Consider the following 22,807-nt stretch of genomic DNA (forward strand, 5'->3'; position numbering starts at 1 on the left):
CACCATGAGACAGACTCCACACACAGGGTTACCCCACAACATGTCTACACTGATTAATATTAAAGAAATAAAGAGACAGTTAAAAACTGATTGCATTAAAAAGGTAGATAATAATCTTTATTAGTGTCACAAGTAGGCTCACCTCAACATTGCAGTGAAGTAACTGTGAAAATCACCTCGTTTCCACACTTCAGCGCCTCTTCGGGTACACGGAGGGAGAGTTCAGAATGTTCAGTTCACCGAACAACACGTCTTTCGCGACTTGTGGGAGGAAACTGGAGCACCCGGAGGAAACTCACGCAGACACAGATAACATGTAGGAGTCCAATAGAGCCTTTGAGTTAAAAGTAGGTAAATTATGCTGAACCTTTATCAATCACTATTTAACCCACAGTGGGAGTATTTTGTTCATATATCGTCAGCACACTTTAGAAAGTGTGATGGTCCTTGAGAAAGTGCAGAGGAGATTTATCAGAATGGTTCCAGCAATGAGGTATTTGAGCTCCACGGTCGGGTTTGAGAAGCTGGAGTTGTTCTCCGTGGAATGAAGGAGGATGAGGGGGGATTTGACAGAGGTGAACACCGATACGACAGATTTAGCTCAAGTAGACAAGCAAATTGGTCAGGATCAAAAGACTGTTGGAGGCAACAGCATTGGTAAATGTCACCTTTTATTGCACATTCTTCTAACTATATACAGTTGGAGGCTTAGCACGAGGCTTCACATAGAACCATCTCTCAGCATGCTCTTATCATGCGATCTTATATCACTGATAATGGAGATTTCTGTATTTAATATTAACCTTTTATACTGTACCAAGCCTTTAGTCAGCCCTCCTAATATCCCCTTTGACTCAGTGTCAATTGTCTGATTTGTCAGTTCATGTTTCTGAAAATCTCCTCAGAACACTCTCCTGCATTAAAGGTCTGTTGTATATGAAAGTTCTTTTAAAATCACATTGTAACAGACTGGGGAAGTCAGGATTAGAATAATATCGGAGTCAATGGAGTTAGGTCACAGATCAGCCATGACCTCAATGAATAAGAGAACAGACTCGAGGGGGATAAATGACCTCCTCCTGTTCCCATGTTCGGAATAAACCTGGACTCGAACACCAGCTGTTGATTGGAAAGTGATGGGAGAGCTGGGAGAAGACACTTCACCAGAAAGCAGCATTGGAGCAGAGTTAGAGAGTGGGAGAGGTCTGGGGAGAATTACACAGGAGCTGGAGTAGGTTGTTCAGCCATGTCCTGTCATTCAGTTAGACCCTGGCTGATCAATGAGTTTCTCATCAAGATGTATGTGATTCTATCCAGTATATTAGCTCCGGCCCAGTTTTAAGGAAAGCTACCATCAGCAGAAACAAACCAGAATACATACGAATTAGGAACAGGAGTAGCCACTCGGCCCCTTGAGACCACTCCACCATTCCGTAATATCATTGCTGATCTGATTGTGGCCTCGACTCCACTTTCCTTCCTCCCCACGAAACCCTTTGACTCCCTCACCAGTGAAGGATCTGTTTAATTCAGGCTTCAAACTATTCAGCGACCCAGCCTCCAGCACTCTCTGTGGAAGAGAATTCCAGACTTTCGATCCTCTGAGTGAAAAAGGTTCTCATCTCCATCTTAAATAGGAAACCCCTTATTTTTAAACTATTACCCTGATTCTAATCTCTCCACAATGAACACCCAGCCTGTCAATTCGCCTCAGAATCTCATGTTTCAATCAGATGCCCTCTCATTCTTCCAAACTGCAGTGAATACAGGCCCAGCCTGTCCATGTTTTCCTCTTATGATAACCCCTCATCCAGTCAAGTGAACCTTCTCTGACCTGATTCGAATGAAATTATGTCCTTTCTTTAATAAGGAGACCAAAACCGTACACAGTACTTTGGATGTGGTCTCACCAATACCCTGTACAACTGCAGTACTTTCCCCTTGCAATAAACAGCAACATTCCCTTTACCTTCCCAATTGTGTACTGTATCTGCAGAGTAACTGGTCCTGATTCATGTATCAGTACACCCAGATCCCTCTGTACCTCGGAGCTGCAATCTCTGTGTATTTAAATAAGTAATGCAAGATGGTGCCGGAGTGTGGCGACTCTCTGTGAGCTCTCTCACACAGATCCACTTCTTACATCTCCGATAATCATACTAATCTCTGAAAACTTAATTCTAACACTAACACTATCACTGACCTTTCTCTTTTACATTCTCTTCACACATCTTCTCTACTGAGTAATACAAACACTCCTGTATGCTTCACCCGATGTCTGTGTCTATATATTTACATTGTGTATTTTATGTTTGCCCTATGTATTTTCTTTTCATGTACGGGATGATCTGCCTGAGCTGTGCGCAGAGCAATATTTTTCACTGTACCTCGTTACACGTGACAATAAATAAATTCAATCCAATATGTTGCTTTTTTATTCTTCCTGTCAAAGTGAACAAGTTCAAATTTTCCCACATTATGCTCAATCTGCACCCTTTACTGACTCCTTATGGTCACTCACCATACAAGGTACTCCATACCTTTGTAGCAACAGCAAATTTTGCAACCGTACTTTTGATCCTGTCAACCAAGTCCTGAAAATAGTTGAGCCTCCAGTACCGATCCCTGTGGCAGTCCACAGGTTACATCAAAAATGACTAATTTTTACCTCCACAATGTTTCCTATTCGCTAACCAATCCTCTGTCCATGCTGTTACCAGCTACACAATGGGCTTTTATTTTGTGGAGTGAACATTAAGTGGCACCTTGTCAAGTGCCTGCTGGAAATCTAAATACATCACATCCACAAGTCCCCCTTTATCAATATTCATTGTTACTTCCTCAAAGAACTCCAATAAATTGGTCAAACATGATTTCCCTTTCATAAATTATATTGATTCTGCCTAATTGCACTGAGATTATCCAAGTGCCCACTCCAACCTCCTTAATAACAGAATGAACATGGTTCAGTCCTGCATGGGATTAACAGCAGCAGCAACAGCAGAATCTAACCCCTGCAGTGACTTGTGAACTCGCTGGTGTCTCAGCAGATTGGATGACCGAGCAAATCTCTTCCCACATATGGAGCAGGTGAATGACCTCTCTCCCGTGTGAACCTGCTGGTGGCTCAGCAGGTGGGAAGACTGAGCAAATCTCTTCCCACATATCAGGCAGGTGAATGACCTCTCCCCAGTGTGAACTTGTTGGTGTCTCAGAAGGTCCTTTGTGCTCTTAAAGCTTTTCTCACAGTCAGAACATTTAAACGGTCTCTGCTCAGTGTGAACAAGTTGATGCACAGCGAGCTGGGATGGCTGCGTGAATCCTTTCCCACACATGGAGCAAGTGAACGGTCTCTCCCCAGTGTGAATTCGCTCATGTATCAGAAGGTGGGGTGAATCAATAAATCCCTTCCCACACACAGAGCAAATGAATATCCTCTCTCCAGTGTGAACTCGCTGGTGTCTCAGACGGTGGGATGAATGGGTGAATCCCTTCCCACACACAGAGCAGGTGAATGGCCTCTCTCCAGTGTGAACTCGCTGGTGTGTCACCAGATCCTGTTTGCTTTTAAAGCTCTTCCCACAGTCAGAACATTGAAATGGTCTCTGATCAGAGTGAACTCGCTGGTGTGTCTGTAGCTGAGATAAACGTCCGAATCTCCTCTCGCAGAGAGAACAGGTGAATGGCTTCTCCCCAGTGTGTGTGCGCTGATGGGCTTGTAAATCATTTTTACTTTTAAAACACATCTCACAGTGCGAACATTGAAAAGGTCTCTTATCAGAGTGAACCAGTTGGTGTGTTAGAAGGTGGGATGACTGAGTGAATCCCTTCCCACACACTGAGCAGGTGAAAGGCCTCACCTCCATATGAGTGCGCTGGTGTCTCAGCAAGTCCTTTGTGCTTTTAAAGCTTTTGTCACAATCAGAACATTTAAATGGTCTCTGATCAGAGTGAACTTGCTGGTGAATCAGGAGGCTTGATAAAGCATGACATCCCGTCCCACATTCGAGGCAAGTGAATGGCCTCTCGCCAGTATGAACACGCTGATGTGTATACAGGCTGGATGAGTAAGCAAATCCTTTCCCACACACAGGACAGGTGAACTGCCTCTCTCCAGTGTGAATACGTCGATGAATATCCAATGCAGATGGGTAATTGAATCCCTTGCCACAGTCCCCACATTTCAAAGGTTTCTCCATGATGTGAGTGTCCTCGTGTGTCTCCAGCTTGGATAATGTTGAAGCCTCGTTTAGACAGAATATGCCCAGGGTGACTACTCACTGTGAATGCTGTGGTTTTTCTTTCAGGCTGGTGAAAGCTCTTTCCAGGTTCAGCACATTGGAAACTCTCTCTCGGGTATTTGCGTATCTCGGTGCTTTCTCAGTAACACTGATGGATCAGATCTTTTCCCACAGGCGGAACAAAAATTTCTCCTTCTGTATACGAAGGTTGATGATATTCAGGTTCTGGTGAATCAAATCACTGAAGCATCTTGATGTGAAGTTTGGTTTGAGTTTCACATCCGAAAATTCTGCTAACATCCTGTAAAAATAATTTCACAAAATCCATCACCGACAGGATACAGGGGGTTTGGAGCCTCAAGCCAGGTGTTTGTGAATCCTCCCCGCCCACCTGCCAGGGTTTCCTTCCTTGCCAGAGATCAGAGTCCTCATTGATTTGAGTGCAAAGTGTCAGCTCTAATTTATTATCCCCCCCTCCCCCATCCTGTGATGTGAACCACCCTCCAGTGTGTGAAGCAGGATGGTGCCCGTTAACCTGGGCCTGTTCCCGGGAGGGAGGGAGAAGCTCCGCAGCTGCAAACCAGGGAGCTGACAATGATGGTGAAGGGTTTGCGGACCCACAAAGTGTTTCCAGATCCTCCCACCCACCGCCTGACGCTGACTCCGCTTCTCCGGGACAAACAAGGGCCGAGGCATCAATCACACTGCGCATGCTCGAAATTCTTTGCCAATGCGCCTGCGCACCGTTGTCCAGCTCCAGCAGCGACACTGCGCATGCTTCAAGTTGCCGAGGAATGATTGGCGGCAGATCTGAACCAATAGGAGGCGGCGGAGGGCTGGAGGACCGAAAGGGAGCGGCTGGTCCTCCAACCAATCGGACTGAAGAAGGGGCGGGACCAAGCTGGGAGATGGGAATACGCGGTGTGCGTAATGGCGGTGGTGAGATGTTTGTTTTTCTGATCCGCAATCGGTGCGTATGGCGGTTCAGAGGGAGCAAAGGACCCAGTGGGTGGGCGAAACGGCTTCCTAAATATGTTCTGCAAACCGCAAATCCTAAAAAAGAACCGATCAGTCCTCCCCCCCCCCCATTTGTATGATTGGGGGTGTTGACGGCCGACATCTTAATTGGGGTAATGTGCAGCAGGGCACATGCGTGGTCGCCATCTTTATAGGGGGCAACGACTGGGAGGAGCTTGTTACCCATTGTTCAGAGTGGAGACACAGGGCGAAATTCTCCGCAACGGCCGACGCCGGAGTGAAACTCGGAGTGTTTCACTCCGGCGTCAGAAGCCGCTCCTCGCCCCCTATTCTCCCCCCCTCCACTTCTCCCCCCCCCCCCTATTCTCACCCCCCCCCCCCCCCCCCAGGGGGGCTAGGAGCGGCGTTGCGGGAAACTCGGCCGCCGGTCCTTGACGCTTGCCTCAAAGCCGCGTGCCAAGAATGACGCGGCCGGCGGCGCCTAAGTGACGTCAGCCGCGCATGCGCAGGTTGGCCGGCTCCAACCCGATAATGCGCGGTTGCCGTCTTCCCCTCCACTGCCCCGCAAGTCGTCAGGCCGCTAGGCCCATTCGGGCCGAAGAGTTGCCGGGAAAAACGGCGAGCGGCGATTCTCCGAGGAGCGTGTCGCAAAACGCGACACACCATTTTGGGGGGGGGGCGGGGGGGGAGAATGGCGGGGGGTGCCACAGCGGCTCTCCCGCGATTCTCCCACCCGGCGTGGGGAGCGCAGAATCACGCCCACAGTATTAGCCTTTAGTCCCAATGTCTTATTGTTGAGGAAAATACAGAAGGAAGAGGAAGCAAATCCTGCTGTCCAGATTGAACTACCTCATGGAGTTAAAGGCATCTTATTCGGATGCTGGAATCTGAAACAAAAACAGAAAATACTGAACAATCTTGTCATGTCGGGGCTGTTTAGCACAGGGCTAAATCGCTGGCTTTGAAAGCAGGCCAGCAGCACGGTTCGATTCCCGTAACAGCCTCCCCGAACAGGTGCTGGAATGTGGCGACTAGGGGCTTTTCACAGTAACTTCATTTGAAGCCTACTCATGACAATAAGCGATTTTCATTACTTCATTTTCATGTCTGACAGCATCTGTGGAGAGAGAAGGGAGCTAATGTTGAGTCTGGATGACCCTTTGTCAAAGCTAGAGAATTGGAAATAGGGTCAAATTTATACTGTGTGGCTGGTGTGGAGCGATGGGGCTGGATAGCGGGCCAGCAATAAGTGGTGTGTGCAAAGATCTGCAGTCACAGTTCAGTCACATGGAGATCCATAGCAGAAAAACACAACCCTGAGGAGATATCATCCTTGAATCAATGGTCTGCTGATGATAATGACAAGGGGCCAAGTGCAGCAGGGAGCATGCATTGGCAGCAGGAGGAGAGAATGTAGTGAATTTCTATCCCAGACTGACAGAGATGGATTTTGGAAACTCCTTTTACAGGGGATTACAAGGGGAGGATTTACACATAGAAAACTCCAACCAAGAGAAATATTTGTCTCTTCTGAATTTCATTTTTGGACTGACAGTGATGGCTTTTGTAAATGTATTTTACAGGATATTGGAAGATGATTTGCAGACAGGAAATTCAAACCAAATCTCACATCTCAGTCTGACTGCATCGTTCGATTTATCAGGAGCTGAATATTATCTCCCTTTGAGTGTAAGCATTGAGTTCAAGTTATTACCCCACACTGAGTAAAACTTCTTCCTCACATTCCCCCATGGAGATATTGCTCAAAATATTAAATCTGTGTCATGTAATCTTTTACAATCAGCGGATAGGAACAGCATTTGTTGAACACCCTTATCTAAACCTAACAATCTTGTGCACTTCTATCAATTTCCCCTCAATCTCCACAAGACCATAAGAAATAGGAAGAGGGGTATGACATTCAGCCCTTTGAGTCTGCTCTGCCATTTACTAAGATCATAGATCAACCACTCACTGAGTCCACTTTCCTGCCTTCTCTCTGTAATCCTTCATTCCCCAACTGATTAAAAACCCATCAATCTTGGCCTTGACAATGCTCTCTCGTTGGTTCCTCGGCATATTGGTCGAGAAAACCATCCCTTAGAAATTCCAAGAAATCCTCCTCCATCGCATTGCTACCAATTTGATTAGCCTAATCAATATGCAGATTGAAGTCACACATGATCACAGATTCCCTGATCACATACATCTCTGATTTCCTGTCTGATGCTATTTCAACATTACCAGTGCAGTTTGGTGGTCTGATTACCTCCCCTATGAATGCTTTTTGCCCCTTGGTGTTTCCTAACTCGATCCACACACATTCCACACTATCGGTGCTAATATCTTTCCTCAATATGATATCAATATCTTCTTTAATCAATTATACAACTTCACCGCCTTTTCCTTTCTGTCTGTCCGTCCTAAAAACTGAATAGCCCTCAATGTTTAGTTCCCATCCTTGGTAACCTTGGAGCCATGTCTCTGTAATCCCAACTGTACATACTCCTTTACATCTATCTACGCAACTAATTCATCCATTTTAGTTCCAGTGCTCCGAGCATTCAGGTACAAAACCTTAAACATCCCTTGACCGGTCTCTACTATTTTAAAAATAAATTTAGTGTACCCAATTCATTTTTTCCAATTAAGGGGCAATTTAGCGTGTCCAATCCACCTAGCCTGTACATCTTTGGGTTGTGGGGGCGAAACCCATGCAAACACGGGGAGAATGTGCAAACTCCATACGGACAGTGACCCAGAGCTGGGATCAAACCTGGGACCTCGGCGCCGTGAGGCTGCAGGGCTAACTCACTGCACCACCGTGCTGCCCTTTCCTACTATTTTTTTACTGTGTTCTTATCTGATTCTGGCCCTTGATTTATCTGCCCATCACTTTTCTTATTTTTCTTTCTGTCTTTTCCCCTTGTTCTTGATTTCTCTCTGCTCTGAATCCTTACATAGGTTCCCATCCCCCCTGCCATATTAGTTTAACCCTCTTTCCTCCCACCCAACCCCCACCACTCCAGCAAATACCATGTGCTTCATAATTTTTTTTTACACCTCAATCAGTTCCCCCGTTAGCCTTGCTGCTCTCAGGAAAACAACCCCAGTCTATCGAGCCGCTCCTCATAACTGAAATGCTCCAGCCCAGGCAACATACTGGTGAATCTCCTCTCTTGTCCCTATCCTGTGGCGACCAGAACTGCACACAGTTCTCCAGCTGTGGCCCAACCAGTGTTTTATACAGCTCCATCATAACCTCCCTGCTCTTATATTCTCAATCTCAGCTAACAAAGGCAAATATCACATAAGCCTTCTTAACTACCTTCTCCACCTGTCCAGCTGCCTTCAGGTATCCATAGGCATGCACCCCAAAGTCCCTCTGGTCCTCTGTACTTCCTCATGCCCTACCGTTCAGTGTGTATATCCTTGCCTTGTCCATCCTCGCAAAATGCATCACATCAGACTTTTCAGAGTTAAACTCCATTTGCTCCTGTTCTACCCATCTCACCAGCCCGACTATATCGTCCTGTATTCTAAGGCTTTCCTCCTCGCTATTTACCACACCACCATATTCATGTCATCTGCAAACTTACCTCCCACATTCACATCCAGATCATTAATGTACAGTACAAACAGCAAGAGACCCAGCACTGATCCCAACAGTACACCATTGGACACAGTGATCCAGTCACAAAACAACGTTCAACCATCACCCTCCGCCTCTCAACCAATTTTGGATCCAATTTGCCGAATTGCTCTGGATTCCATGAGCTTCTTCACCAGTCTCCCAGAGAGGACCTTGTCAATAGCCATACTGAAGTCCATATAGACTGCGTCATCTACACACCTAGTCACTTCCTCAAAACATTCAATCACATCTGTTAGACATGATCGCCCCCTGACAAAGCCACGATGACTATACTTGATCAATCCTTGCCTCTCCAAGTGGAGATTAATTCTGCCCCTCAGAATTCTTTCCTATGTTTTCCCTACCACTGTTGTATGACTCACACTGAAATTTCCTTGTTTATCCCTACTTCCCTCCTTGAATAATGCCATCACATATTCTGTCCTCAAGTCCTCTGGCACATCTCCTGTGGCCAGAGAGGATTTTAAAAATAGTGTTAGAGCCTCTGCAATCTCCTACCTTGCCTCACACAGCAGCCTGGGACACATCGCCTCTGAGTCTGAGGATTGGTCCACTTTTATACCTGCAAAAACGCTCACTCCTCCTCCCTCTCTGTGCTAACCTGTTCAACTATATCACAGTGGACCTCCCTGATTTCAATATCTACATCGTCCTTCTCCACAGTGAACACAGATGCAAAATACTCATTAAAATCTCACCCACATCTTCCGGCTCCACATACAGATTACCACTTTGGTCCTTAACGGGCCCTTCTCTTTCCCTTGTTACCCTCTTGCCCTTAACATACTTGTAAAACACTTTGGAATTCTCCTTTATTTTATCCGCCAGCATTTTTCATGTCACCTCTTTACTCTCCGAATTTATTTCATTACGTACTCCTCTGCACTTGCTACAATCCTCAGGCATCCACCGTCTTGGGTCTCCTGCCTCCCTTTTTTTCCTGATCCAATTCTGTGTACCCCTTGATCCCCAGGGTACTCGGAACATTTTGGTCCCAGCCTTTACCTTCATGAGAATATGTTGGCCCTGTACTTTCTCTATTTCCTTTCTGAATGACCCCCACTGCTGGAAAGATTTCCCTGTCAGTAGCTGCTGCCAGTCTGCTTTGGTCAGATCCTGTTGTATCACATTGAAGTCAGCCTTCACCCAATTCAGAACCTTTATTTCCAGTGAGTTTTCCTTTTCCATAACAACATAAACCTTACCAGTTATGGTCACAATCACTTCCACTGACTATTAATACCCTATTATTTTACACTTCTCTGGGATTTGCCAACATATCTGCTCTTCCACCTCTCCCTTACTGCTTGTTTGGGGACCAATGACGCACTCCCAGAAACGTGATTGTCCCCTTTTTGTTGTTATGTTCCACCGGGATGGCCTCAGTTGAGGTGTCTGCTGAGATATCATCCTTCCCGGATAGCCTCAGTTGAGATGTCTGCTGAGATATCATCCTTCCCGGATGGCCTCAGTTGAGGTGTCTGCTGAGATATCATCCTTCCCGGATGGCCTCAGTTGAGGTGTCTGCTGAGATATCATCCTTCCCGGATGGCCTGAGTTGAGGTGTCTGCTGAGATATCATCCTTCTCAGATATCATCCTTCCTCACTGCAGTAATTGGCTCCTTGATCAATATTGCAGCTCACGTCGTCTTTTACACCTCCGCCTTTATCACCTGATGATTCTATACCTTGGACAGCTGCCAATCTTGTTCCTCCCTGAACCATTTCTGTATTCCCTTGCCTTGTTAGTCCTCCCAAAATGCATGGCCTCACACTTTCAGGGTTAAATTCCATTTGCCTCTATTCTGTCCATCTAACCAGCCCGTCTGTCTATATCATCCTGTAATCTAAGGCTTTCCTCCTCACTATTTACCACACCGCCAATTTTCATGTCACCTGCAAACTTACTGCTCATGCCTCCCACATTCACACCCAGATCATTAATGTGCAATACACACAGCACCGATTCCTATGGTACACCACTGGACCCAGGCTTCCAGTCACAGAAACAACCTCCAACCATCACACTCTGCATTCTGCCATTTTACCCATTTTGTATCCAATTTTCCAAATTGTCTCGAAACTGAACTGAGCTCGTCATATAAATACTGTGGCTGCAAGAGCAGGTCAGAGGCTAGAAATGCTACGGTGAGTAACTCACCACCTGGGACCGAAGACAGCGGCTTCAGTCTTCCCCATATGTAAATGGAGGAAAATTGTGCTCATCCAGTGCTGGACGTGGACAAGTCAGGATAGTGTGTAACTTGGAGAGCGTGGAGGTGATGTTGTTCACACACACCTGACACCCTGCTCCTTCTAGGAGATGATGGTTGAGGGTTTGGGAGATTCTGGTAAAGTCCTGATTGATTTGTACAAATATAAAATCCCTCTCTTGCTTCTGCTCCCAATCCTCCCTCACTCCCCTCCCCCCATAGAGGCCAGAGTCTTGAGTCGGCCCAGACAGAGGAGGCGGGGAAGGGGCAGGTTCCCTTCTCCAGCTCTCCAGAGCTCTTACGTGACTGCTTGGAGACAGTGGACTGGTCCATATTTAAGAACTCAGCGACTAACTTAAATGAGTATGTCACCACCGTCACAGACTTCATCAGCAAATGTGTGGACGACTGCGTGCCAAAGAAAGCAGTACGTACGTTCCCCAACCGGAAACCATGGCTCAACCGCGAGATTGACTCCCTACTGAAGGACAGATCTGAGGCGTTCAAGGCAGACGACCCTGTCCTATACAAGAAATCCAGGTACGACCTCCGCAAAGCCATCCGAGATGCCAAGAGAGAATATCAAACTAAGCTAGAGTCACAGACAGACTCTCGGCGGTTGTGGCAAGGACTAAGCAACATAACGGGCTACAAAGCGACGCCGAGCAATATCTCTGCAGCAGTGCACCCCTCCCCGATGAACTTAACGCATTCTATGCTCGGTTTGAGCAGGTAACCAACAACCCGCTATCGAGTGCCCCAGCAACCCATAATTCACCCATACCCACCATCACAGTTTCCGAAGTCAGATCGGCCTTCCTGAAAGTGAACCCACGGAAGGCGATGGGCCCGGACGGGATCCCTGGTCGTGCACTCAGAACCTGCGCGGACCAGCTGGCAGAGGTTTTCACAGACATCTTTAACCTATCCCTACTCCACTCCGAGGTCCCCACCTGTTTCAAGAAGACCACCATCATACCGGTACCAAAGAAGAACCAGGCAACGTGCCTCAATGACTACCGCCCGGTGGCCCTGACGTCAGTTGTAATGAAGTGCTTTGAGAGGCTGATCATGAAGCGCATCACCTCCATACTCCCGGAACGCCTTGACCCACTTCAATTCGCATACCGTCGCAACCGGTCCACATCAGATGCCATTTCCCTGGCCCTACACTCATCCCTAGAGCATCTCGAAAACAAGGACTCCTACATCAGACTCTTATTTATTGACTACAGCTCCGCCTTCAACACCATAATCCCAGCCAAGCTCATATCAAAGCTCCAAAACCTAGGACTTGGCTCTCCACTCTGCAACTGGATCCTTGACTTTCTGACCAACAGACCACAGTCAGTAAGAATGAACACCAACACCTCCTCCACAATAGTCCTCAACACCGGTGCCCCGCAAGGCTGCGTACTTAGCCCCCTACTCTACTCTCTGTACACACACGACTGCATGGCAAAACTTGGTTCCAACTCCATCTACAAGTTTGCTGACGATACGACCATAGTGGGCCGGATCTCGAACAACGACGAGTCTGAATACAGGAGGGAGATAGAGAACTTAGTGGAGTGGTGCAATGACAACAATCTCTCCCTTAATGCCAGCAAAACTAAAGAGCTGATCATCGACTTCAGGAAGCATAGTACTGTACACACCCCTGTCAGCATCAACGGAGCCGAGGTAGAGATGGTGAGCAGTTTCAAATTCCTAGGGGTGCACATCACCAAAAATCTATCCTGGTCCACTCATGTCGACGCTATCACCAAGAAAGCACAACAGCGCCTTTACTTCCTCAGGAAACTAAGGAAATTTGGCATGTCCACATTAACCCTTACCAACTTTTACAGATGCACTATAGAGAGCATCCTCTCGGGCTGCATCGCAGCCTGGTATGGCAACTGCTCGGCCCAGGACCGCAAGGAACTTCAGAGAGTCGTGAATACCGCCCAGTCCATCACACGAACCTGCCTCCCATCCATTGATTCCATCTACACCTCCCGCTGCCGGGGGAAAGCAGGCAGCATAATCAAGGATCCCTCCCACCCGGCTTACTCACTTTTCCAACTTCTTCCATCGGGCAGGAGATTCAGAAGTCTGCGAACACGGACGAACAGACTCAAAAACAGCTTCTTCCCCACTGTCACCAGACTCCTAAATGACCCTTTTATGGACTGTCCTCATTAACACTACACCCTGTCTGCTTCATCCGATGCCAATGCTTATGTAGTTACATTGTATATCTTGTGTTGCCCTATTATGTATTCTCATGTATTTTCTTGAATTCTGTTCAATTCCCTTTTCTTCCATGTACTGAATGATCTGTTGAGCTGCTTGCAGAAAAATACTTTTCACTGTACCTCGGTACACGTGACAATAAACAAATCCAATCTAATCCCTTCACTGAAGGATAGTAAGAAGTCTTACAGCACCAGGTTAAAGTCCAACAGGTTTGTTTCAGATCACTAGCTTTCAGAGCACTGCTCCTTTCTCAGGTGAATTCACGAAAGCTAGTGATTTGAAACAAACCTGTTGGACTTTAACTTGGTGTTGTAAGACTTCTTACTGTGCTCACCCCAGTCCAAAGCCAGCATCTCCACATCGTCACTGAAGGATATCAGTGAATCAGTTGGATGTTTACGAAAATCCAGCAGTTTTCATGGTCACTTTTTCCCAGTGCCGGCCCCATAAATGACCAGATTCATTCAGCTCAATTCCACAAGCTGCCTTTGTGATTTTTGTGGGTTCTCTCTCACTGTTTTTCTGTTTTAAATCAATTTCACAGGGCATTAGACGGGGAGGATTTGCAGTCAGGAAACTCAAACCACATCGGGAGCTGACAGTTGTCCAATTTATCCTGCCCTGAATATCATCGAGTTTGAACATGGAAGGGAAAAGCACCGATCATACTGGGGAGAAACCGTACACGTGTTCTGTGTGTGGACAAGGCTTCAGTCAATCGTCAGGCTTGAGGAGACACAAACACATTCACACTGGGAAGAAACGGTGGAAATGTGGGGACTGCGATGAGGCATTTCGTTCCCCGTCTGAGCTGAAAATTCATCGATGCACTCACACCGGGGAGAAACCATTCACCTGCTCCACATGTGGTAAGGGATTCACTCAGTCATCCAACCTGCTGGCACACCAGAGAATTCACACTGGGGATAAACCATTCAACTGCTCCGAGTGTGGGAGGGAATTTGCTCATTTATCTAGCCTGCTGAGACATCAGCGAGTTCACACTGGGGAGAGGCCATTCACCTGCTCCACATGTGGGAAAGGATTCAATGATTTATCCAACCTATTGAAACACCAGCGGGTTCACACTTGGGAGAAGACATTCACCTGCGCCGAGTGTGGAAAAGGATTCACTGATTCATCCAACCTGTTGAGACACCAACAAGTTCACACAGACAAGAGACCATTTAAATGTCAGAACTGTGGGAAGGGCTTTAAAGGTTCTGGGGAACTGATGTCCCATCAGCGAGTTCACACTGATGAGAGACCTTTTAAATGTCCAGACTGCGGGAAGTGCTACAAAAGGACCTGGGATCTGGTATTCCATCAACGTGTTCACACTGATGAGAGACCGTTCAGGTGCTCTCACTGCGGGAATGGGTTCAGACGATCATCTGAACTCACTATGCATCAGCGAGTTCACACTGGGGAGAGGCCATTCACCTGCTCTAAGTGTGGGAAGGGATTCATTCGGATATCCAACTTGCTGAGACACAAGCAAGTTCACGAGTAACAACAGTGATTGGATCTTGCTGTGAATCACATCCAGGACTCAATCATGTTCATTGGAGTCTGTTTCTCTGTGAATAAACCCCACATCTGTTACAGTTGTTACTATTACTGATGAAAGAAAAATAAATCAGCTTTGACTTTTTAATATCTCGACCTCACGTGAATTCCTTTTGAAGTGGTCTCCCTTTCCCCCTCACATCCTCCATCCTCACATCCAACAAGTGTGAGGAGCTCATGGAGTTTTGTTGTCACGAGCATCATCATAGAATCCTTACAGTGCAGAAGGAGACTATTCGGCCCATCAAGTCTGTACCGACCCTCTGAAAGAACACTGTACCTGGACACAATTGCCCACCCTATCCCTATAACCCCACCTAGGGACAATTTAGCATGGCCAATACATCTAACCTGCACAGCTTTGGACTGTGGGAGGAAACCGGAGCACCCGGAGGAAACAACACGGGAATAATGTAAAAACTCCACACAGAGAGTCGCCCAAGACCGGAATCGAACCTGGAGCTGTGAGGCAGCAGTGCTAACCACTTGCCACCATGCCACTAAGATTGAGACAATCTGATCAGCTGCTTCCCTCTCTCCACGAACACACCGAACCAGACTGCGTCTAAAGTTCCTCATCCAAGTCCTTGTCCCACATCTTACATAAGACTTGATGATATAGGACCAGAATTTGGTCATTCAGCCCATCGAATCTGCTCCACCAGTTAATTATGTCTGATTTGTTTGTCATCTCCATTCTGCTGCCGTATCCCTATAACTCCTAATCCCCTTATTAATCAAGAACCTATCTGTCTCTTTCATAAACACACTCCGTGATTTGGCCTCCACAGTCTTCTGCAGCAAAGAGCTCCTCAGATTCCCCACCCTCTGGCTGAAGAAATTCCTCCTCATCTCTGTTTTAAAGGATCATGCCTTCAGTCTGAGATTCTGTCCTCTGCTTCTAGTGTTTCCTACCAGTGGAAACATCCTCTCCACGTTCACTCTATCCAGGCCTCTCAGTATTGTGTAAGTTTCAATTAGATCCCCTCTCATTCTTCTAAACTGCATCACGTACAGACCCAGAGTCCTCAACTGCTCCTCAAAAGACAAATCCTTCATTCTCGGTATCTTTCTTGTAAACATCCTCTCGACCCTATCCAAGGCCAGCATATTCTTCCTTAGAGACGGGCCCAAATATGCTCGTAATATTCCGAATGGAGTCTGACCAGAGATTTATACTGTCTCAGCAGGACATCCCTGCTCCTGTATTCTGGCCCTCGTGAAATGAATGCTAACATTGCATTTGCCTTCCTGGCTGCCAACTGAACCTGCAGGTTAACCTGAAGAGAATCCCACACTGGGATTCCCAAGGCTCTTTGTGTATCTGATTTCTGAAGCCTTTTCCCATTTTACAAAAGTCTCTGCCTCTATTCTTCCTGGCAAAGTGCAGAACCTCACACTTTCCCAAATGATATTCCATCTGCCACTTTGCCCACTCTCCTAGCCTGTACAGATCCTTGTGCAGCCTCCCTGCTTCCTCAAGACGACCTGTCCCTCTACATATCTTTGTATCATCTGCAAACTTAGCAACAATGCCCTCAGTTCCTTCTGCCAGATCATTAATGTACATCATATAAACATTCTCCAGTTTCTCCTGTATCTCACTTTATCCTAATAATCTTGATTGTCACAAGTAGGCTTACATTAACACTGCAATGAAGTTACTGTGAAAACCCGTAGCTGCCACATTCCGGCACCTATTCGGGTACACGGAGGGAGAATTCAGGTTGTCCAAATTACCCAACAGCACATCTTTCAGGACTTGTGGGAGGAAACGGGCAGCACGGTAGCATAGTGGTTAGCACAAATGCTTCACAGCTCCAGGGTCCCAGGTTCGAATCCCGGCTTGGGTCACTGTCTGTGTGGAGTCTGCACGTTCTCCCAGTGTGTGCGTGGGTTTCCTCCGGGTGCTCCGGTTTCCTCCCACAGTCCAAAGGTGTGCAGGCTAGGTGAATTGGCCAGGCTAAATTGCCCTCAGGGTCCAAATTGCCCTTAGTGTTAGGTGGGGTTACTGGGTTATAGGGATAGGGTGGAGGTATGGGCTTGGGTAGGGTGCTCTTTCCAAGAGCCGGTGCAGACTCGATGGGCCGAATGGCCTCCTTCTGCGCTGTAAATTCTATGAAATCTATAATTCTATGAAACTGGAGTACACGGGGAAACCCACGCAGACACGGGGAGAACGTACAGACTCCACATAGACAGTGACCCAAACCTGGAATCGAACCTGGGACCCTGGAGCTGTGAAGCAACGGTGCTAACCACTGTGCTACCGTGCCACCCTCTCAGAGCTCAGACTGTCCATGAGACCTGCCTTCTGCTGTATTTTGTTTCCTTTTTTTAAAATTTAGAGTACCCAATTCATTTTTTTCCAATTAAGGGTCAATTTAGCTTGGCCAAACGTACCCTGCGCATTTTTTGGGATGTGGGGGTGAAACCCACGCAAACATGGGGAGAATGCACAAACTCCACACAGACAGTGACCCACAGCTGGGATCGAACCTGGGACCTTGGCGCCGTGAGGCAGCAGGGCTAAACACCGTGCTGCCCTCGCCTTCTGCTGTATTGGCCCTATTCCTACTAAAGTATTGAGCACCCAACTTCCCCATGTTAGCTGATACTGTTTCCAGTTCTCTATCTCTTTTGATCCTCTCCCTTTTGCCTTTAAGTTTACCGTCATTGCCCATCATAAAAAAACTGACTACCCCGTCGTCACCAACTACCATCCATCTCATATCACTTTCCTCTCCAAAGTCCGTGTACTTGGTGTTCCCCAAGGATCTATCCTCGGCCCCTCCTATTTCCCATCTACACGCTGCCACTAGGTGACATCATCCCAAAGCACTGTTAGTTTTCACATGTACACTGACAACACCCAGCTCTACCTCACCCCCATCCCTCTCCATTCCTCCACTGTTACTAAATTATCAAACTGCTTATCCCACATCCAGTCCTGGATGAGCTGAAATTTCCTCCAATTAAAAATTGGGAAGACCAAAGCCATTGTCTTCAGTCACCATTAGTGGTCAACGCAGACATGGAACTCTGAAATTCCCTCCCAACCCTCTCCACTCTAACTTTCCTGATTAAAGAAAATTGTTAAAGCTTTCTGCCATCTGTTCAAACATCGTCTGATCTGAATTTGTGTCAATTTGTTGTCTTTCTGAAAGTCCTCTGATGGGCTTTGGGATGTTTATTACATTAATTTTATTGTATAAATACAAGTTGTCACTGTTTGTCAATAATTAGTTTATACAAAGTAAGATTCCACAAATGGCAATCAGACCAGTGACTGATTACTCCAGTTTTATAGGTGGTGACAGTTAAAACATGAATTTTGGTCCCACTGGACCAGGAGATCTCCCCTGTGGACAGTGTGTGGAGCTGCTGAGCTCTCCTGAGATGAGAGTGGAGCTGATTGAGCCGTCGGGCCTGCAGTGAACCTGGGAGACCCGCTGTCTGGGATCTTTCCTCTTCATTCAGGCTCCCAGCTGAAGCTGTTTCTGCAGTAAAAACGTTAACTTTGAATATCAATCCCAATTTAATCTTTGGAGCAAAATCTACAGCTTTAAGTCAGCTGTAAAAGAGAAATAAATTTCTTGTGTTTATTTAGAACCTTTCACACCCTCAGAACATCCCAAAATGGCTGACAGTCAATGATGGATTTTGGAAGGAGGAACGAGGAGAGACAGTATAAACTAAATGGTGCAATTTTAAACAGTGACCTGGGACTGGATATACACAAATCTCAGAATCCACCAGGACAGGCTGATCAAATTGTTGTAAAAATCTAATAGGGTCCTCGGTTTGTTACTGGAGACTTGGAGCATAAAAGCAAGGCCGTTCTACTGAAATTTTACAAATCACTGATTAATCCTCAATTGAAGCATTGTGTTCAGTTCTGTGCACCTCACTTTGGGAAAGATGTCAAGGCCTTGGAGAGGAAGCTGGGAAAAGTTACCAGGATAGCGTCAGGGATGAGGGGTTTCAGTTCATTCAGGAGAGATTACATTCTTGAGAAGTTTACAAATTGTTTCCATTGGCAGGATGGTTGGTAATCTCAGAACACAGCTTTAAAATAATTAGCAGTTTGAGATTGAAGTAAAAGTTCAGAAACTTGTTGTAAACTAATTTCTGATGAGAGTTCCTGAATTATGGGGAAAGATCACAGACAGCGTTTCCTAAAGGGACACCACAGCCCCGAGAACACAATCAGCTATAGATCCAGAATATTAAACTCCAGCCCAGTTACAGGGATTAATAACATCAGGAACAACAAATCCCAACTGTCAGAATGAACAAGGTTCAGTTCAGGATGTGATTAGTAGCAGCAATAATTTTGATTTAATTTATTATTGTCACATATATTAGTATACAGTGAAAAGTATTGTTTCTTGCATGCTGTACAAACAATGCATACCGTACATGGGGAAGGAAGGAGCGACTGCAGAATATAATGTTACAGTTATAGCAAAGTGTAGAGAAAAGGTCAACTTAATACGAGGTAGGTCCATTCAAAAGTCTGATGGCAGCAGGGAAGAAGCTGTTCTTGAGTCGGTTGGTACATGACCTCAAACTTTGGTACTTTTTCCTGATGGAAGAAGGTGGAAGAGAGTATGTCCGGGGTGCATGGGGTCCTGAATTATGCTAGCTGCCTTTCTGAGGCAGTGGGAATTATAGATAGCGTCGATGGATGGGAGGCTGGTTTGCATGATGGACTGCGCTACATTCACAACTTTTTGTAGTTTCCTGCGATCTTGGGAAGAGCAAGCTCCATACCAAGCTGTGATACAACCAGAAAGAATGCTTTCTATGGTGCATCTGTAAAATTTGGTGAGTCGCAGCTGACATGCCAAATTTCCTTAGTCTTCTAAGACAGTAGAGTCGTTGATGGGCTTTCTTAATTATAGTGTCAGCATGGGGGGATCAGGACAGGTTGTTGGTGATCTGTACACCTAACAACCTGATGCTCTCGACCCTTTCTACTTCATTCCCATTGATGTAGACAGGGGCATGTTTTCCTGTACGCTTCCTGAAATCGATGACAATCTCCTTTGTTTTGTTGACATTGAGGGAGAGATTATTGTCGTCATACCAGTTCACCAGATTCTCTATCTCATTCCTGTACTCCGTCTCGTTATTGTTTGAGATCCGACCCACTACGGTGGTGTCATCAGCAAATTTGAAAATCGAGTTGGAGGGGAATTTAGCCACACAGTCACAGGTGTATAAGGAGTATAGCGGTGGGTTGACGACACAGCCTTGTGGGGCACCGGTGTTGAGGATGATCGTGGAGAAGGTGTTGTTGCCTATCCTTACTGATTGTGGCCTGTGGGTTAGGAAGTTCAGGTTAGGAGTTCAATAGCAACAAAATCAAATCCCTGCAGTCACTTGTGAACTCGCTGGTGTCTCAGCAGGCTGCCAGACTGAGTGAATATCTTCCCACACGTGGCTCAGGTAAATGGCCTGTCCCCTGTGTGAACTCGCTGATGTCTCCTCAAGTGGGATGAACAAGTGAATTTGTTGCCACACTCAGAGCAGGTGAATGGTCTCTCCCCAGTGTGTATTCGCTGGTGTGTCTGTAGGTGAGATAACTGAGCAAATTGCTTCCTACACTCAGAGCAGATGAACGGCTTCTCCCCAGTGTGAACTCGCTGGTGTACACTGAGGTGGGCTGAAGTCCGGAATCTCTTTCCACAGGATGTACAGCTGAACAGCCTCTCCTCACTGTGAATCCGCTGGTGACTTAGCAGGTCAGAGGACCCAATGAATGCTTTTCCACATACAGGACAGGTGAACGGTCTCTCCCCAGTGTGAACTTGCTGGTGTCTCAGCAGATTGGATGACTGAATGAATTCCTTCCCACACTCGGAGCAGCTGAAACGAGTCTCCCCAGTATGAACTAGCTGGTGTCTCCGCAAGTCAGATAACTGAGTGAATCCCTTCCCACACTCAGAGCAGGTGAACGGTTTCTCCCCAGTGTGAAACCGTTGGTGTGTTAGCAGTTGGGATGACTGAGTGAATCCCTTTCCACACTCGGAGCAGGTGAATGGTCTCTCCCCAGTGTGACTGCGTCGATGAATTTCCAGCAGGGCTGGGCAACTGAATCCTTTCCCACAGTCCTCACATTTCCAGGGTTTCTCCATTGTGCGGGTGTCCTTGTGTTTTTCCAGGTTGAATGATCAGTTAAGTCTTCGTGCACACACACTTGTAAAATCTCTTCCCACTGTAATGGTGTGTTTCTTTCAGACTATGTAACTGGTTAAAGCTCTTTCCACAGTCAGTTCACTGGAACTCTCTCAGTTGAGTGTGCGTTGTGTGGGTCTCGGTGCTTTTCCAGTCACACTGATGTTTCCACAGTCAGTTCACTGGAACACTCTCACTCGGGTGTGTGTTGTGTGGGTCTCGCTGCTTTTCCAGTCACACTGATGTTTCCACGGTCAGTTCACTGGAACACTCTCACTCGGGTGTGTGTGTCTCAATGCTTTTCCAGTCACATTTTGTTTGAGGTATTTTCCCACAGACAGAACAGATGAACATTTCCTTCCAATTCAAAGCCAGAAGATATTCAGGTCCTGATGAATCGAGTGACTCTGCTGGATCTTTATATGATATTTGATTCAAGTTTCCCATCTGCAAATCCTCTTTTTCTAATTATCTGCAAAAAGAGTTTGCAAAAGTCATCACCCAAAAATAAAAATATAGAATTCCAGTTTCTATGGAACAATTTTTCATCTCTTTCTCACTCTAAATGCCTTTAGATTAAAATTCTCCTCATTGTGTTCACATCTCTCCACGGCTTCATCACCCATCTCTACAACCCTCCGAGATATCTGCGCTTCTCTAATTCGCTTTTTAATTGTTCCACCATTAGTGACCATGCCTTCTGATCTCTCATCCTCAAACTCTGAAATTCTCTCTTTCCACCTCTCTCTCTGTCTCCTACTTTCTCATCCTTTAAGACACTGGAGTATTGCTAAAAGGACGTTGTGTCAAAACCTTTTATATCTGATACACATCGCGACAGACACAGGAATATCAAATTTTGAAGATTCTCAGTCGGGCTCGTAAAGTGTTCCACTAACACTTGCGAGAAGCTCCATATATTCATACTCGGAAAATGGAATGTGTCTAGGAAAGGGGCCTCTTCTGGACCTAAACAACTCCATAGGAGATGATAGCTCCCTGCTGCATTCGCCACAGTAAAGTCCTGCCCAATCAGAACTGAGTGTCTGACCAATTTACACCTTTTCCTCATATATTAGTAATTGTTATTCGCTTTTAAATTTGGTATTTTTGCATCAATCCGGATGAACGTAACATGTAAAGTTTCAGATTCCCATCGGCCCTGATGGAAGGTCATTGCCCCGCAAAAAGATGGCGGCCGTTAAATCAGGCCTGTGCTGGAGAAAAGTCTCAGCACCGAGCAATCGCGGGACCGAGAGCTTATTCAGGATTCAGTGTCCATTTAATTAATTTATTAAGTCTCTTTTACCTCCCCATCGGCTCTATCTCGGTTCACGGGTTTATTTTCGCCTCTGGATCTGCACTCCGCCGTTAAAAAGCAGCTGGCTCCTGGTCAGAATCTTTCGGCTGCGCATGCTCCAGCACAATGATTGACATCGGCCTCGGACCAATAGGTGATGGAGGTCGGGAGCGGCTGGCCCTCCAACCAATTGGAGTAATAAGGGGCGGAGCTAGGTGAAGCATGCGCAGAGCGATTTCCGGATCAGGAAGAAGGCGGCCAGGTTGAAAGTCCACCAGAGAAACGGGCCGAGTGCAGGAGAGTGGACTGGGAGGGATTGTCAAACACTCGGTATAGGACTTCAAACCTGAATTACAAAATCCCGCGCTCAGTGTTTAGGAACTTCGGGATTAAGAGGGAAGGATTTGCAACAGACAAGAAAAATGT

The 22,807-nt window shown here is 46.5% G+C and overlaps 2 protein-coding genes across 5 annotated transcripts; one reads left to right on the top strand and one right to left on the bottom strand.

Annotated features, from left to right (window-relative positions):
- Positions 1 to 244: 244 nt before the first annotated feature.
- Positions 245 to 4,950, bottom strand: LOC119961109 (zinc finger protein 135-like). The gene is made up of 2 exons (XM_038788579.1): positions 4,890 to 4,950; positions 245 to 4,542 (listed from the first exon to the last, which is right to left on the bottom strand). Exon 2 carries the CDS (start codon positions 4,197 to 4,199, stop codon positions 2,967 to 2,969), a length of 1,233 nt encoding a protein of 410 aa, XP_038644507.1. The 5' UTR covers positions 4,200 to 4,542; positions 4,890 to 4,950; the 3' UTR covers positions 245 to 2,966.
- A 144-nt stretch (positions 4,951 to 5,094) lies between these two features.
- On the top strand, positions 5,095 to 14,988 carry LOC119961116 (zinc finger protein 239-like). 4 transcript variants are annotated; one of them, XM_038788612.1, is made up of 3 exons: positions 5,095 to 5,180; positions 6,803 to 6,908; positions 13,874 to 14,988. In XM_038788612.1, the coding sequence occupies exon 3, from the start codon at positions 13,973 to 13,975 to the stop codon at positions 14,840 to 14,842; it is 870 nt and encodes a 289-aa protein (XP_038644540.1). In that variant the 5' UTR covers positions 5,095 to 5,180; positions 6,803 to 6,908; positions 13,874 to 13,972; the 3' UTR covers positions 14,843 to 14,988. The 4 variants fall into 4 exon arrangements, with proteins under 4 accessions (XP_038644540.1, XP_038644539.1, XP_038644541.1 ...); XM_038788611.1 differs by having other exon boundaries at positions 5,125 to 5,211; XM_038788613.1 differs by lacking the exon at positions 5,095 to 5,180 and adding an exon at positions 5,207 to 5,250.
- Positions 14,989 to 22,807: the final 7,819 nt, after the last annotated feature.

The sequence above is a fragment of the Scyliorhinus canicula genome, unplaced genomic scaffold (assembly GCF_902713615.1).
Source record: "Scyliorhinus canicula unplaced genomic scaffold, sScyCan1.1, whole genome shotgun sequence".
Classification (NCBI taxonomy): domain Eukaryota; kingdom Metazoa; phylum Chordata; class Chondrichthyes; order Carcharhiniformes; family Scyliorhinidae; genus Scyliorhinus; species Scyliorhinus canicula.

Bases quoted from the DNA above. Each gene is read 5' to 3' on its own strand.
- LOC119961109 (XM_038788579.1), bottom strand. From the start codon at position 4,199: ATGGAGAAACCTTTGAAATGTGGGGACTGTGGCAAGGGATTCAATTAC.
- LOC119961116 (XM_038788612.1), top strand. From the start codon at position 13,973: ATGGAAGGGAAAAGCACCGATCATACTGGGGAGAAACCGTACACGTGT.